General features: G+C 43.6%; 1 protein-coding gene across 2 annotated transcripts in view; it reads left to right on the top strand.

Moving 5' to 3' along the window:
* Positions 1-17,774, top strand: part of MBOAT1 (membrane bound O-acyltransferase domain containing 1) — a 107,965-nt gene that overhangs the window by 56,270 nt on the left and 33,921 nt on the right. For both annotated transcript variants that reach the window (XM_070456200.1, XM_070456201.1), the window contains exons 2-4: positions 4,690-4,835; positions 5,712-5,789; positions 11,665-11,760. In XM_070456200.1, the coding sequence (XP_070312301.1) occupies positions 4,690-4,835; positions 5,712-5,789; positions 11,665-11,760 (320 nt within the window). The remainder of the gene's footprint in view (positions 1-4,689; positions 4,836-5,711; positions 5,790-11,664; positions 11,761-17,774) is intronic.

The raw sequence follows: 17,774 nt of genomic DNA, 5'->3' as shown, positions 1-17,774 counted from the left end.
AGAACCACCGTACTGTTTTCCATAGCAACTGTACCATTTTCGATTCCCACCAGCAGTGTACAAGGATTCTAATTTCCCTAAATCCTTGCCAATGCTCATTGTTTTTAAAATAATCACCATCCTAATGGGTGTGAAGTGGTATCTAATTGTGGCTCAGCATGTACCTTTTAGGATGTACCTCTAGTAATTGAAAAGCAATTCTGCTAGAACCTGCCTGCTAGAACTAAGTGCTGCCGTTGTGTGTTTTCAATTTCGCCATAGAATAGTTTGCTCTGGAACCCTCAGCTCGCCATCTGAGGGTTGGCTAGAGACTCACTGCTGGGGAGAAGGTGGAGGGGTGGGTTGTGTTTGTGTCCAGGGGGGAAACTTTTAATCCATAGTGAAGTGTTGCATTTGGGCACCAACAGTTCAGGGAAAAAGATTCTGGTTAGATGTGGAATCAGAATCCATTAGGGATGGAAGACCACTTCAAAAGGAATTGAAACCCAGAGCATGAAAGTTTCCTCTTCTTTACTTGAGGGTAGTGACAATGTCTTGCTCACTGTCCCCAGTATCCTATGTATGGAGTCAATCAGTAAATGTTTGTGAAATTAACCCATGAATTACCTAAGTCCACCCAGTTGACCTTTTAGTGGCAGAACGAGGGCATTCTGTTGGTTACACATGATATTACGGTGACTATTATAAAAAATAGCAGATTGCTCCCATGGCCAAGTGAGTCGTCTTTTTCTCTTTTTCAATCCCTAGGGTAACAAAGTCAGATGTGATTTTCCCAAAGTGAGGCTCGCTGTTCCTTGGAGATAGGTTTAGAGGGGTCTTGAAGACAACCAGCCCAGCTCAGGAGACTTGGGGTTGACTGAGTGATGGATGCAGGCTTTGATCACTCTTAAATCTATTTCACTTCATCCTTGCCCGTAACTTGCACAGTCCAACCTCCCTATCCTGTGTTTTTCATTCTGGAAAAGTCCAGCTCATAATGGGTGCCTCTGCAGGACTCTCTTCTTCCAAACCAAGTTGTATCCATCCTGCCTGCATAGAAGAATCACCTGAATGCTTTGAAAAGTCCTGTCGTCAGGCCAGTTACATCAGAATGCTTGAGGAGAGGGCCTAGGCAACAGTATTTTTAAATGTTCCTAACATTCCTCAGTTTTCATTTATTTCCTGATTGTCCATCTGAATCGCATCCCTCCTTAACCGTGAACTTCTCATTTACTTTGGGTGTAAAGGGCACATAGCGTTAATGTCATTTTACAATTACTTATGGATTATCTGTGTTCTGTTGCCAGGTAGACTATAAGCTCCTGCAGGCAGAGATCATGCCTTCTTTCTCCTCTAGTCCAGTGGATCTCAAGCTTGAGTGTGCATCACAGTCTCTTGGGGGGAATGATAAATGCAGATTGCTGGGCCCACCCTGGAAATATCCAGTAGGTCAGGGGTGGGGCCCGAGAGTGTGTGCTTCTAACAGGTTTGCAGGTGAGGCTGCTGGGCTGGAGCCACACTTCTGAGAACTGCTGTTCTAGCCCCTGAGCGTGAGTGGAAGTCACTCAGTCGTGTCCGACTCTCTGCCACCCCATGGACTGTACAGTCCATGGAATTCTCTGGGCCAGAATACTGGAGTGGGTAGCCTTTCTGAATCACTCCTCATGGCCAGCGATGCTCAGTGATTACTGGCCAGCCAGAAAGAATGGAGCCGATTTCTCCTTGTTTGCACTTCTGAGTCACCACGTTCCACTGTGGGCTGGTCTCTGGACTGAGAGAAGGAAGGAACATGTGATTGATCACCTACAGATGATCGTAACTTTGACTTTCTAGTTGTTAGTTCCTTTACATTCAGAACCTTGCTGAGACAGTTATTTTTCTATTTGTGTGTTCATGAGGTTTTTTTCTTTAAAGGTTTTTTTTTTTTTGATGTGTACCATTTTTTAAAGTCTTTATTGAATTTGTTATAATATTGCTTCTGTTTTATGTTTTGGGTTTTTGGCCCTGAGGCATGTGGGATCTTAGCTCTCTGACCAGGGAGCAAACCCGCACTCCCTACATTGGAAGGTGAAATCTTAACACTGGACTGCCTGGAAGTCCCTATGTGTGAGATGCTGGCTGTACATTTAGTCTGTAAAGAGATACAACCAGGTTACACAAGAGAGGATCAAACTTCACCTCATCTCCGTCTTTCAAGGTAGAGAGTGAGGGTGGGACTGTACTGGGAACATGTTTTTGGAAAGACTTGTGGAGAGCGATCTCCAAATAGAGGGGAAAATCAGCACAGTCAATTCTTCAAAATAAAATTCTCTAAAAGTATTTCCTATGAATTATAAGGAACATTCTTGTTTTCTTTTATTACCAAAACAGTTAAGCTGGAGTAGAGTTGATGTCGCCTACGTCCAGCCCTACCATGGAGCATAATAACCCTGATGAATTTCACTAACAGCCACAGTTTTTTCTGTACCATAAAAAACTGTCAAGGCTGAAGTTGAGGATTTATTCAGATACTATATCCTTGATCCCTTCTAAAAGCAAACTGATACTGAAGTTTTCATTCTGAATACTCTGAAAAGGCTAAATTACTTTTCTAGGGTTAATTTAATGGTTAAACCTTTCAATATATTTTGTGTTAAGTCCCTTGCTCTTTCCTAAGGCTATCAGTTCAGTTTAGTTTAGTTGCTCAGTTGTGTCCGACTCTTTTCGACCCCATGGACTGCAGCGCGCCAGGCCTCCCTGTCCATCACCAACTCCCAGAGTTTACTCAAACTCATGTCCATTGAGTTGGTGATGCCATCCAACCATCTCATCCTCTGTCGTCCCCTTCTCCTCCTGCCTTCAGTCTTTCCTAGCATCAGGGTCTTTTCCAATGAGTCAGCTCTTCGCATCAGGTGGCCAAAGTATTGGAGTTTCAGCATTAGTCCTTCCAATGAATATTCAGAACTGATCTCCTTTAGGATGGACTGATTGGATCTCCTTGCAGTCGAAGGGATTCTCAAGAGTCTTCTCCAATACCACAGTTCAAAAGCATCAATTCTTCAGCACTCAACTTCTTTATAATCCAACTCTCACATCCATACATGACTACTAGAAAAACCATAGCTTTGACTGGATGGACCTTTGTTGGCAAAGTAATGTCTCTGCTTTTTAATATGCTGTCTAGATTGGTCATAACTTTTCTTCGAAGGAGCAAGTGTCTTTTGATTTCATGGCTGCAGCCACCATCTGCAGTGATTTTGGAGCCCCCCGAAATAAAGTCTCTCACTGTTTCCCCATCTATTTGCCATGAAGTGATGGGACTAGATGCCACAATCTTAGTTTTCTGAATGTTGAGTTTTAAGCCAACTTTTTCACTCTCCTCTTTCACCTTCATCAAGAGGCTCCTTAGTTCTTCTTCACTTTCTGCCATAAGGGTGGTGTCATCTGCATATCTGAGGTTATTGATATTTTTCCTGGCAATCTTGATTGCAGCTTGTGCTTCAGCCCAGCGTTTTTCATGATGTACTCTGCATACCTAAGGGTATCAGGAAATTATAGATATTTTATAGTTTCTTTTAGGTAAAATATTTTTGAGAGAGAGGTCATTGAGATTTTTCTAAGGAAATATAGTACCTATTTTGCATAACTAGATAGTTTTGATATTAAAAGTTTAATGCAGGGCTGTCTCTTTTTCTGAGGGCCTTTGGGGGTACCCCCTTGGATTTGGGCAATGCTCTTATTTGTTGTTAATTTAAAAAGAGAAAAATTAGAAAACAGCTGATGAGGGACTTCTCTGGTTAAGACTTCATTCCCTGCAGCAGGTTGCTGGTTCGATCCCTGGTTGGGGAGCTAAGATCCCACATACCTCAGGGCCAAAAAACCAAAACATAAAGCAGAAGCAATATTATAACAGGTTCAATAAAGACTTTAAAAAAATGGTCCATATTTTTAAAAATCTTTAAAAAAAGCCCCAGAAACCAGCTGATGATTGTTTTGGAGAAGCATTTGATTTCTTAGGTACCAGTGAGGGAAAGGGCTTCCCTTGATAGCTCAGTTGGTAAAGAATCTGCCTGCAGTGCAGGAGACCCCAGTTCGATTCCTGGGTCGGGAAGATCCCTGGAGAAGGGATAGGCTCCCCACTCCAGTATTCTTGGGTTTCCCTTATGGCTCAGCTGGTAAAGAATCCGCCTGCAATGCGGGAAACCTGGGTTCAATCTGTGGGTTGGGAAGATCCCCTGGGGAAGGGAAAGGCTACCCACTCCAGTATTCTGGCCTGGAGAATTCCATGGCCTGTGTAGTCCATGGGGTTGCAAAGAGTTGGACACAACTGAGCAACTTTCACTTCACAGTGAGGGAAACCTCAAGGATTTGATTCATCTGCATCTCAAAAAGAATACCTTCTTTATCTTAAGGGCTGGGGGTAGGGAAGATGCTCAGCAAAGTGACCTCACAGTCAACTAAGGCTCTTTCCAGTAAAAAAAAATCTCCAGTTTGTCGGTGGGAAAGCAACTTTGCCTCATCTCAAAGGATTGGAGAAGAAACTTTTGGGTTTATCACTTCTTCTACCAGATGAGGGTATGGTTATCTTTTAACCTCCTCCAAACGAATGCTGTACTGATCAGAACATCCATGTCTGAGAGGCATCTTGATGTAGAATCTGAAAGAAGGAGGGAAAGAAAATTCACACACAGGCCAAACAGTAAAGGTTCTGATTCTCATTTCCCTTTATAGGTGAATTTTGTGGCCTGCCAGCTCTTTGCGTTGTTTGCTGCTTTCTGGTTCCGCCTCTACTTGAGTCCTGGTAAAACCAGTCCTGATGTCCGGCATGCATTTGCCACCATTTTTGGCATCTATTTTGTCATCTTTTGTTTTGGCTGGTGAGTATGAACCTCCTACATTCTAAATGTTTATCATTTGAGTGTTTTTGTGGAGATACTCTTAGCATTTCACAGACACTAAGGAAGAAAAAATATGACATTTACTCTTATTGTAAAATAATGGGGATATTGCAGGAATCTCCAGAAACTGAAACCAAGAGATTGACTCTAATAGAAGTTAATTCAGTGAGTTTTTCTTAAAATTAGACTTCTGCTGATCTCACCCAGGGTCATGTAAATAGAATGCTCTAAGGTTAAATTTTCCTAGCAAGGATCTTTTCCTAAGTGTTAAAGCTATTGGTGTTTTTCTTGTATCACTGCTAGAGATGCTGGCATTAATCCTGCACTTAGAGTAGAAGAATAGTTTTAGGGCCCGTCTATGGGAATGTGTCTTTCTTTAGCAGGGAAAGCCTTTTCTCTACTAGGTAAGCTGGGCAGGTTCCCTGGGAGGGACACTTCTTAGGAAAGAAGTTCTAGGAATGAACATTTCTAGAAGTCCAGCTTGAGGGAATTTGTTCAGAGTAGTAGCTTATGGCTCCTCTTCCTCCAGTGAAAATTTGAGAAAGGATGATGAGTATTTTGAATCACCCCCTGGTCAAAGTGATGGTGTCTGGGGCAGCTCAGTTTTGGTCTTGATACTTTAAAGTTAGAAAGAACTCTCTTCTCTGCAGTTGGAGGTCTATGTCATGACTTCCTAGTGACTTATCAAGGTATCTTACTTGCATAGAATGAAAATACTTGATTTATTTTCTCTTAAATATACATGAGTTGACTGATCACTTGCTTTTTGGTGGGAGTGGAGGTGGAGACCACCAAAAGGTATGATAATATGAAATACATTCAGTGTCCTCCCTTTCTCCCCATGATATCCTGCAGGTATTCTGTGCATCTTTTTGTGCTGGTGTTAATGTGCTATGGAATCATGGTCACTGCGAGCATATCCAATATTCACAGGTAAGACCCTGGGGATGAACAACACAAGGTGAGGTTTTTCATGATCTTTAAAATCTGTTTCCAGGATGAAGGGATGCCTTCTCCATTAGCCACATGTGGTATATCCTAAGTTCTCTGGGATATCTGAAGGGAGGGATGGAAAACCTTAAATGCTGGGGGTCTTTGGAGAAAGCTGTTTGAAAAAAAAATGTGTGATGCAAACTGGGACTCAGGGGAAAGAGAGTTTATCAGAATTAGACAGCCTCATTTGTCATGGCACCAACCTGGAAAGTGGTCACATTATGGAATACTACTCAGCCATGAAAAGGAATGAGTGATTGCTACACACAATGCCATGGATGAATCTCAACATCAATGTGCTGGATGAAGGAGGTCTCATGAATTCTGTTCTCAAAAAAGCAAACTAATCTGTAGTGACAGAAATCAGATTGGGGTTACTGGCGGTGAGATGGCTCAGGGAGATGTGAAAGGGATCACAAAAGGTGTGAACCAGTCTGGGGAGGGGTGATGAATATGTCTGTTATCTTGAACTTGGCTCTGATTTTCTGAGTGTGACATGTGTCAAAACTTTGGATACTTTAAATATGCCCAAAGAAGTGTTAAAAAAGGAAGAAATATTCTTTACTATATTTTGACTTCAAAGTGAAGAAGTAATTTAATTTTACCTTGAAGGCTGTATGCTTGGACAATCCAGGAAAATACCTGGAGTGGTACTGTCTCTGATTCCTGTGGTTTTTCTGAAACCTCAGAATTAATTCACCCTCTCAGTAACACTGGAATGTGAGCTCTGTGAAAACAAAGACTTTTCTCTCCACTTTTGTAGCCTCAGAGCCTAGAACAATACCTGGCACAAGTAAAGACTCAGTAAATATTTATGGAATGAATGACTGAATATACTTGAAAAGACATTCACCCTTCGTTGCCTTCCTTTTTGATGACTCCTCTGGGAAAGCAGACGCCTTATTTCGACCTCGGAAAACTCTTAGATTAATAGGACTATTAGCACAATAGTTTTCTTTCTTAAAAGCATTGGAAGTTAATTTTTTAGTGTATCATCTTGTAATTACTTCCAATAAATTTCTGGTTTGCAAGGGAAAATATTTTTGCCTGGTTTTAACTTGGATAGTCATTGAACTTCGTATTCAAATGAACTTGGGAAATTTGAATTCTAGTCATCTCTCTGCTAAGTGTCTTTCTTAAAGGAGATAGAGTCATTCCTTCAGAAGGGAAATAGGAAATCTGTATTTCTATAATTTGTTAAGAATGGATTTGGGAAATGCTTCATGTTATGACAAAATGCCTTTTTTCAGTGGGAGGTAAAAATGTGTGGCTTTTCCTCCACTTGACACTGGAAGCTATTAAATGATGAATAAAAATGTCGCGTCTCTAAAGCAGGTTTCCAGCTACCTTACAAACTATAATTTGTCAGCTCTCCCTGCACCTGTGTGACACTGGTGAGGTGGGGTCCATTTTTCAGAGGGTTCAGCTGTATTTCCAGGCTTGCTGTGTTAGTCTCCAGCCAGGAGTGGGATCCTCCAGCCTTGGTAGGGAGATCCCTTCACAGGCAGGCCCCGACTGTTTCTTCACGATAACATTGTGCTAGCAGAGGGCCGTGTCATAAGACTGAAAAGAAAAAAATGCCACAACAAGTTCTCCTCCTCCTTCTGTGCTGGTGTGGTTGCCAATACTGCCGAAGACGGGAGTGGTTCACATTTCCCCGTGGAGGGAAGTTGTTTCCTCTTGCTGCTGGGAAAGAACAGTAGGCAGGAGTCAGGAAACCTGGCTGTTTCCAGCAGCATGAGGTTGGAAAAGCCAGGCGGCATCTTTGCATGTCGGGCTTCCCGCCTATGCGATGTGGGGCTTGTCGTGGGGTTTGTTGTTTAGTTGCTGAGTCTTGTCTGATTCTTTGCGACCTCATGGACCGTAGCCTGCCAAGCTCCTCTGTCCATGGAATCTCCCAGCAAGAACACTGGAGTGGGTTGCCATTTCCTACTCCAGGGGATTTTCCCGATCCAGGGATTGAACCCGCATCTCCTGCATTGGCAGGAGGATTCTTTATCACTGAGCCACCAGGGGATGGCTTGAGCATAAGTTCGCTTCAGGATTGCTGGGTTCTTTGTGATTGTCTTCCTCTGCCTTTGCCTGAGTGATGAGTTGTGTTCTATGCACAGCTGGGAATAGGAGGGGAAAGACTGGTACTTGCTGCCACGCGGACCTAACCCACTGCAGAGCTGCCTGTTACTCAGGATTTATCTAGAGAGCTCGTGGAGTACCGACTCTGTTTCCTTCCCAGGCCACTCTGTTGGGCAAAAATCACGAGTGTTCACTTACCTTATATGAACCCACTGGAACAGAATACAGTACCTCCTGGGATGGAAGGCCTCGTGTGGGAACTTGGCGATGCACTTACCAACTTTTGAGGCCAAGCTCTCTTAAATATGTTTCATTATTTTGATACATAAACTCTTATTGAGTATATCAATATACAGTTACATATACTATTTCCTATCATTATGGCAAATATATTCTTTCTAGGACAAGTCTATGGGATATAGATTTTTTTTTTCCCCTGAGATGAAAAATGATGAAAGTTCAGAGAGGTGAATGTGTGTGCTCATTCATTCAGTCGTGTCTGGCCCCTTGGTAGCCCTCCAGGCTCCTCTGTCCATGAAATTTCCCAGGCAAGAATACTGGAGTTGGTTGCCATTTCCTACTCCAGGGGATCTTTCCAACCCAGGGATCAAACCCAGCACGGCTTGTGTCTCCTGCATTGGCAGGCGGATTCTTGACCACTGGTGCCACCTGGGAAGCCTCAGGTATACAAATGGCTCTGCAGTTCAGTGAGTTTTCACAAAGTGAATACGCCCCTGCAACTTCCACGAAGGTCAGTGAGGTCTGTGTTACCGTCACTCATGTTCCAATCTCTACCACACCCTTCCTTCCTAAAATAACGACTAGCCTGACTTCTCACACCTGCAGATGAGTTTGGCCAGTGCTCGGATTTGAACTCATGTTGGTCTGTGCTCAGAATACATGCTCTGTCTGCTGCTCCTGGATTCAGACTTCTCAGGGGAAATGAATGTATTGCTCTATCGTTTGGGGACTCAGTACTTGGCCCCACCCTTGGTAGGTGGGGTTGTATTATAATAATTGAATTGAACTTGGTTTTCTCTCTGGGTGAGGGGTCCTGGGAATGCATGGGTGTAGCTCCTTTTGATTTGAAAGGATTCTGGAAAAGTCTCTCAAATCTTCTTTCTGCTACTGCCTTGACCCTTGTGAACTGCTTGGGAAGGGGAACAGATAATGGAGGGAAAATGTCTAACTCCATTCTAGTGCTTCAGCTCATAAGGGAGTTTTTTCTTAAACATTTGCTTTGTGCACCATCTTCTTGGTCTGGAAAGGGTTACGGTTGAACCCAAGGGAGGGAAAAATCATTTCTGTGTGGTAACATCTTTGCTTGCAAATAATGAGGAGAGCTAAAGTCGTGGAATGCTTTACTGTATCTGGCTCAGCATCCTGCTTTCCCTTGCTACCAAATGAATGTTTATTATCCCTTCTTTACTATTCCTGAGGTTGATCCAGGCTTCATGAGTTATTTTAATGTGAATTTGTGAATTTCAACATCATTCGGTATCAGAATATACATCTTCCCAGTTTTATTACACTTGCTTGAAAATCATCCTTGTGAATTTATGTATGTTTTTGATGGGCTCCTGAACCATTCAGTTCAGTTCTGTTCAGTCGCTCAGTCGTGCCTGACTCTTTGTGACCCCATGGACTGCAGCACGCCGGGCTTCCCTGTCTATCATCAACTTCCGGAGCTTGCTCAGACTTATGTCCAGTGAGTCGATGATGCCATCTAACCATCTCATCCTCTGTCATCCCCTTCTCCTCCTGCCTTCAATCTTTCCCAGCATGAGGGTCTTTTTCAGTGAGTCAGTTCTTCGCATCAGGTGGCCAAAGTATTGGAGTTTCAGCTTCAACATCAGTCCTTTCAATGAATATTCAGGACTGATTTCCTTTAGGATGGACTGGCTGGATCTCCTTGCAGTCCAAGGGACTCTCAAGAGTCTTCTTCAACACCACAGTTCAAAAGCATCAATTCTTCGGCACTCAGCTTTCTTTATGGTCCAGCTCTCACATCCACGCATGACTACAGCAAAAACCATAGCTTTGACTGTATGGATCTTTATCAGCAAAGTAATGTCTCTGCTTTTTAATATGCTGTTTAGATTGGTCATAACCTTTCTTCCAAGGTGTTTAATGTTCTCAGTTTAGTTCATTTCAACTAATAGTTAAGTGAACCACTTGGTGGGCAAGAGTTTGGGTGCTCAAAGTCACAATGAATTGGGGAAACAGATACAGATGTGTAATTTTAGTGTTATGATGATATATGTTAGCATGTGGCACTAGAGAAACACAGGCAGTTGAGCCGTGAATTGAGTTAGGAGTTGGGGTGGGGTGGATGGAGCAAGACTATGCTAGGTAACATAAGAGCTCAGCCATGTCAGATAATTTGTGTCCAGACAGACCATAGGAGGGAGCAAAGAGTTGCAGGCAGAGGAAGGAGAAAGTAACCTGAAAATTCAGGATTTAATTGTGGGAAGGGAGCAGTCTGGTGTGGTTTAGCACATGATGGACGTGGAACATGATCCAGAAAGTTCGGAACTGCTAAGGTAGAGCTTAGCATGTGAAGCACCTTGAATGCTGTATTCGGGAGTTTTGATGTGATTAGACAGTAGGGAGTAGGGATGGGGTGGATGAACGAGAATTTTTTTTTTTTTAAACGGCTCTTTTTATTTATCTATGGCTGCGCTGGGTCTTTGTTGCTGTGCCCGGCCTTTCTCTCGTTGCAGACAGTGAGGGCTACTCTCTAGTTGCGGTACATTTGGCTTCTCTTGCTGCGGAGCATGTGCTCTAGGGCACGCGGGCTTCAGTAGTTGTGGTGCTTGGGCTTAGTTGTCCTGTGGCATGTGGGATCTTCCCAAACCAGGGATTGAGCCCTGCGACTTTTAAGTCAAGAAACATTCATTTATTGTGTGTTCATTCAACACTGGCAACAGTAGCAGCTAGTGGTGGATGAAACACACATGACCATCCTTACTTTCATGGGACTTTCAGGCTTGTAAGGGAGACGGTGGTTAATCAGATTATCACAGATCTTTATATGTTCAAGTTGATGAATGTTTTTAATGGCATGCATATGTGTGTGTGTGTGTACCTTGCTGGTTTATGCTATAGGCTGATCCTCTGAAGGAGGCCGGGGAGTGAACAGGAGAAAGTGGAAACTGGAGCCTCGGGCATCAGCAGGGAGGGTCCTGAGCAGAGCACTGGGACTGCTGAGACCTGAGGAGTAGGGGGGGGAAGATTCGCTGAGCAGGAGCCTGGGAAGAACCAGAAAGCTGGGAAGGAAACAAGGAGCATGGAAGCCAAGGGAACAAAGTGTTTCAGGAAGGGAGTGGTTGGCAATAGGACGGTTTGTATTTTAGGAAGATCGTTGTGTAAACAGGATGGTTTGGGAAGAGGAGGATCTGAGTGCAGGACCTTACAGGTCCGCGGTTCGCAGCGCTGGCTGCACATTGGAGCGACACCTGCCAGATGCACCCATATCAATGAAATCAGAATATCCGGGGGTGGGGCCAGTTACTCCCCAGGTGATTCCGTCACGCTGCCCGAGTTGAGGACGGCCGCAGTGGTCCAGATGAGAAAAGATGAAGGGCTGAGAGCCGTGGGTGTGCAAGTGAGGAGCAGGGGTGTGCTGGGGAGGGAGGTGGGCCGGATAGGACTTTGTGGCTAATCGCATGTGGGGGGTGAGGGAGAGAAAGTCGACTGAGTGCATGCACAATGATCTGATCCTCGGTGTTTTTGGTTGCAGATACTCCTTTTTTGTAGCGATGGGCTACCTTACAATCTGCCACATCAGTCGAATCTACATCTTCCACTACGGAATTCTCACTACAGATTTTTCTGGGTGAGTATCTTCATTTGCATTGCGGTGGTTGGATGGCTGACTTTGACTCAGTCCCTTGGAGGTCTGTGAAGATCAAGAACACAGGTACGAATCATCAGTGACTTGGTGAAATCATTTGGTAAGACTGTGCTCATGAGGTTGAGGTTGGAGACTTGATTGCTCCATAGGATGGTGAGCTCTGCCATTGTTGTAAGGCAGGGGTCGCCAACCACATACCGTAGGCTCTGACTGGACTGCCACTTGTTTCTGTAGTTATACTGGAACATGCCCAGACACTTACTCATGTATTTGTTATCTGCAGCTGATTTTTGCACTACGGTGGTGGCACTGAGTAGTTATGACAGAAGCCATATGACCTTACAGAAGCCAAAATATTTCCTATCTTGTTCTGTACAGAAAAGTCTGCCAACCCCTGTTCTAAGGTCCCAAACACAGGGTTGGTGTTTTATCTCTTACTGGTTAATAACACAAAATTCTTCCATAGTAGCTGATAAACATTGGGTTGGCCCAAAAGTTCGTTCGGACTTTTCCATGTGATGTTGCGGAAAAGCCAGATGAACTTTTTGGGCCAGTCCAAAAGCTGCCACGTGAGCCCCATTGAGTGCCCCCAGCTGCTCTGGCCTTCTCCCCAGGCCCCCTCCCCAGCTCCCCCAGACTTCTGGCAACCAGAAGGGTAACGTCTGGCATAGCCGGGGTCTCCGTACTTCTTGTAAAGTTTTGTCTGTCACTGTGGCCTTCACCCGGGGGCCACCCCTGTCCTAGTGGGTCACCTAGTGAAGCTGACAGTGAATCAGTGAAAAATTTGTGCTCTGTTGATGTTCTTTCAGGAACAGCTTTTTGTGAATCTTGAGGAACAGGCACTATAGCAGAGACACTCCTCCTCACACGTCTTGTATTATCCACGTCACTTCCTTAGGTGTTCGGTTCTCTTCTACGCAGGCAGTCTGAGGTCAGGGAGGGCCTGGGTTCTCCCCTCAGGTTGACCTGCCTTTCATGGGCTGAGTTGGTAGAGAGTAATCAATGAAATAAGGGCTACAGCTTACCACTCATTTGTAGGAACTTCCCAAGTTGTGCAGCTAAACTGTTCCACTGTGATGAGGCTTCAGGAGGTAAAGTGTTGCTTGGAACACAAAAACTGTTGCGTTGAAATATCCACAACCCTGGTTTGGTCTCAGACTGGCTTTCTGGGCAAGGTTCCTCTTACCCTCAGCCCTCTGGGTTTTGCCTGTTTCTCTTTGAGTTGCATCCTTTCTTTCTTTCTTTCCTTCCAGATTGTGGACCACTGTTTTTCAGTTTTCCTGAAACAAGTTCACAAACTGCTTTTTGTTTTTTTTTTAAATGATGTGTATGGCTAACAAAATATGGAAAATATGGGAGCAACAAAGATTAGCAAAGTTGTAGCATTAAAAGTAATTTCAAAATTGTGGTCATAACTCTCCTTAGAGTTTAATCCACAAACTTCAGGTTTTTTGGTTTAACCCCAGAACTGTGTCTCCCGTTCCCCATACTTAGATGAATTCCTGGCATATCATAGTGAAAGTAAAGTCGCTCAGTCGTGTCCAACTCTTTACAACCCCATGGACTGTAGCCTACCAGTTTCCTCCGTCCATGGGATTTTCCAGGCAAGAACACTGGAGTGGGTTGCCATTTTCTTCCCCAGGAGAGCTTCCTGACCCAGGGATTGAACCCGGGTCTTCCCGCATTGTAGGCAGACGCTTTACTATCTGACCCACCAGGGGAGATCAGCCGGCATGTCATAGGTGTTCACTAAATGGATGAGTTAAATACTCTAGTATTTGAGAACTCCAAAAGGGTGTGGGGCAGGATTATAAAAATGAAAATCCTGCATTACGATTGCTTTGCAGGCATCTTTGCTTCCCTTTACTGTCTCAATCTGTGTTGGAGAAAACCACTCCGGAGATAGTGGATGGGGATTGTGTAAGAGCGTAGCCATCCCTGATCAGATCCACACTCCAGGGAAGCGCTTGGGTCCTGCCTTGGAAGATACCTTCATTCATCATTCAGCAGACATGACTGAGAGCCTGTAGATGGCAGGCACAATTATAGGAGACAGAGGTGAGGAAAGACTGAGGAAGAATGAATGTGCAGTGACCCATTTCAGGTTTGTATATAGGAAGGTTGCATGTGAGTGCGTCATCACGTACTGGTTCGACGAGTGTTCCCCTAATTCGTGTCCACTTGGAGCCTCAGAATATGTTCTTATTTAGAAATAGGACCTTTGCAGATGTAACTAGTTAATGTGAGGGCGTGCTAGATTAGGATGGGCCCTACATTCACACGGGGGTGTCCTTATAAGAAATCCACGAGAGAGAGGCAGAGACGCACAGAGGGGCGGGTGGCCACGTGAAGACGGAGGCAGAGAGAAGAGTGATGCGGCCACAAGCCAAGGGACTCCAGGGGTTGCCGTCCGCCCCGAGGAGCTAGGAAGAAGCATGGAACATTCTCCCTCAGAGCTTTCAGGAAAACCCAACTCTGCCAGCACCTTGCTTTTGGCCTTTCTGACCTCCAGAACTGTGAGACAGTAAGGTGTTTTTTGGTTTTATGGCACCCATTTGTTATGGTGGCTCTAGGAGATGAATATCCATTGTTCTGATTTCATATATATCTGCTGACCGCGGTCCCCGGCTCCTGGTCACAGAGGTCACATTGCCTGCCCCTCCACATCCCTCCCTGCCCTCGTGACATCTCCTCCAGTGGTTTTGTCCGTAAAACTCTCGAACGATTGTTACATCATTTTTAGTATAATTGCAATTGTGGAAATTTACCAGAAGGGAAGGATAGAGGGCAAATTATGGGAAGACAGTCGTGTGTTTTTGAAACGGGGTGGATCTGGGGTTTGACAGCGGGAGAGGATGGGAGTTCCTGTCCACTCCGCTGTCAGCGGCGTAGGCAACATCGTGCTACATTTCCTTACATGGTGTTTGTCCCCTGGCATTTCTTGGGTCTGCTTGTGTTAAGAAATCTCTGACTTTACATATAAAAGTGCAGACTGTTTCAATGAGAAAGGACGCTTCTGTTAGGGAAAGGAGACAACGAAAATGTGTCTGCTTCTGTACATTGAAAGTGATTTAGATCCCTAATTGGCAAGTGACCATACTATGTTCAGTTCTTGGAAGGTATGTGTCTTTTTTTTTTTTTTTAATTATAGGGCATTCTTAGGCAGCAGCATTATTTTTCCCCTGTCACCATAGATGCACAGTGCCTCACTGATATAAATCCATCTTCTTGGGTAATGTCAGAAACATAAATGGAGAGGTAGAAACTAACCGGAAATTGACAAGATGTTTTACATCACCAGTGGTCAATAAGAGATTCTTTCTCAGTGTCTCTTCTCATTGTGTTGGTTGCTCACTCATGTCCAGCTCTTTGTGACCTCATGGACAGTAGCCCACCAGGCTCCTCTGTCCATGGAATTTTCCAGGCAAGAATATGGGAGTGGGTTGCCATTCGCTTCTCCAGGGGATCTTCCCAACCCAGAGATCAAACCCACATCAGATTCTTTACCATCTGAACCACCAGGGAAGCCCCAGTAGGAAACAGTCCTCATTATGAACTTACAAGCAATCAGCAGTTCTCTTTCAGAATGGAGTTCATTTATGTTGGCCTAAGAATCTTACTTAGGATTTTGTTGAGGAATCAAGCAGTGATTGGAAGTTACACTTGGTGTTTTAAGGCAGCAGCCCGATGTGATAGCTTTTCTCTTCTGAGCATGCGTGCCAACCTATATGCTTAACACTGGTGTTTGGAGCAAGAGCACAGACAGGAGTTGACAAGAAATGGATTATGTTAGGGTTGTTACAATGATGTATGTGTGTGAGTTACTCAGTTGTGTGACTCTTTGCAACCCCACAGACTGTAGCCTGCCATGGAATTCTCCAGGCAAGAATACTGGAGTAGATCGCCATTCCCTTCTCCAACAATGATGTGTATATGTTTCTAATTTGGGGGAGCACATAAACTTGTACTTCAGATTATTCTGGGGCTTGAAATTTTGTCATTCTGAAAGTAATCAAAACTGGTGTGAACGGTGAGGGTAACACACGAGATTCACTTTTATTAGTGGTGCTGATTTCACTTGTATCAGTACACATAGAGGCCAGTGTGCTCCGTATTTTCTCTGTAAATGCAGGTTATTAAAAATATGGGAAGATTTAACTGTTCTCTCCGGGGAAGCTCAACAGTTGCTTGTAATAAAGCTGATACTTGATTCCTTTTAAGTCTGTGATAGTGAACTGATTGTTTTTTGCTCACAGAAGGGTGCAAATCGAGTTTTCTTCTGAGGGAAACAGCAAGAAGGAACCTTAATCCTTTTGCAGACAGGGCCAGATTCAGGCAGATAATTGCTCTGTCATCAGGATGGCAATTTGAGTTGCTCATGCTTTTTTGAAAACATCATGAAATGAGAACTTTTATACGTCGCTAGTGGGACTGTAAATTGGTACAACTGTTCTGGAAGGCAACTTAGCCACAGATTTTAAGCAAGAATGTTTTTAAAAGTTTATATCCTATTATAAATTCCTAGGAACTGGATTACTTGAAGGAAATCAAATTTATTCATAAGTGTATTCAACTGTTGTCAATAATAGTGCAAAATTAGAAACATCTTAAATGGTCCAAAAGAGGTGAATGGTTAAATTATGATACTAAATGGGAATTCCTTGGTCATCCAGTGGTTCAGACTCCATGCTGTCACTGCTAAGGTCATAGGTTCAATCCCTGGTTGGGGAACTAAGATCCCACAAGCCACATGGTGTAGCCAAGAAAGTTAAAGAAATAAATTCTGGTACTAATATGCATCCATTAAAATGATGTCTTCAGAGAATATCTAATAACACTGGAAATGCTTACAATATAATGGAAAATCAAAACCACAAAAAAAAAATACATGTACTGAGATTCCATTTTCATGAATGTGGACGTGGAGGGGAAAAGAGTGGAGGGAAATAAATGCTAAGACAGTGATTCTGTCTAGGGTTGGGGAGTGGTCTTTATCGGTGATTTCAATAATTTTAAAACTTTTATATAATAAGTTGTAAATGTCATTTAAATATAATACAATTAAATGCATACTGTACATGCTTATCATGGTGAACTGCAGCCTACACCAGTGAAACAATAGCCATTTGTGTTCCCAGTTATTCTGTTGGGCATTCTAGAAATACCACTCACTCACACCCCTTGGGGTAGTAGAGCTCATTTGCCTTGTTTCATGGGAGATATTTTCCTCTGTTGGTTTATTATAATCCCGATCACTGCACTGACTAGCCCCATATGTGTAAATAGGTGGGGGGCTGTGTCTTAGATTATATTACTTTTTGATTGAAATGCAACATAGATGGTATTATGGTATTTGAATTTTTTCCTAAGTCAGTAACTCTGAAGTTTCAGTAAGCTGTGCTGTCTGAGTTTGGCATCTGATCTACCCATTGGTTTAAATAAATTGACGAGTGAAAAAACCTTCAGAATGGACATCCTCTGAGCAGAAGCGTATGGCACTGTTCCTTACACCCACAGGAAAGTAAGAATGTAGGAGGAGTCTAACTCTATTTCCTTTCCTATAGGTCGGCAGTGTGTGTTTTATAAGCCCATTATTCCATGTGTGAGTTGTTTCTTATATAAGTTGCTAGAACTTTCTTCAGATATTTCAAACAGAAACATTGTATTATTGAAAGTATAGTCTGGGTGATGAGTAACAATATTTGACCCATGGCTTCTTTCTTTTGCCCCCCAGAAGGGAGATTTTTTTCATCAAGAATGATATGATTCTTACATAGACCTAAAGGTACAGATTTCATATGGAATAATTGTTACTCATTTACATTGATCCAGATATTTACTATTACACATTTTGCTAGTCTGGGTTCCGTGAGAAGTGGATGCCAAGGTGGGAACAGAAGTATGAGATGTGCTGGGTGAAATACCTGTGAGGGAAAACGTGGAGGCAGCTAAACAGGGAGGCTCCTCCATCTGGGAGAGCCGTCAGATGGAAATGC

Source organism: Odocoileus virginianus, chromosome 27 (assembly GCF_023699985.2).
Source record: "Odocoileus virginianus isolate 20LAN1187 ecotype Illinois chromosome 27, Ovbor_1.2, whole genome shotgun sequence".
NCBI classification, from domain to species: domain Eukaryota; kingdom Metazoa; phylum Chordata; class Mammalia; order Artiodactyla; family Cervidae; genus Odocoileus; species Odocoileus virginianus.
Note: the sequence above shows the minus strand (reverse complement) of the source record. Positions and strands in the feature narration are given on the sequence as shown.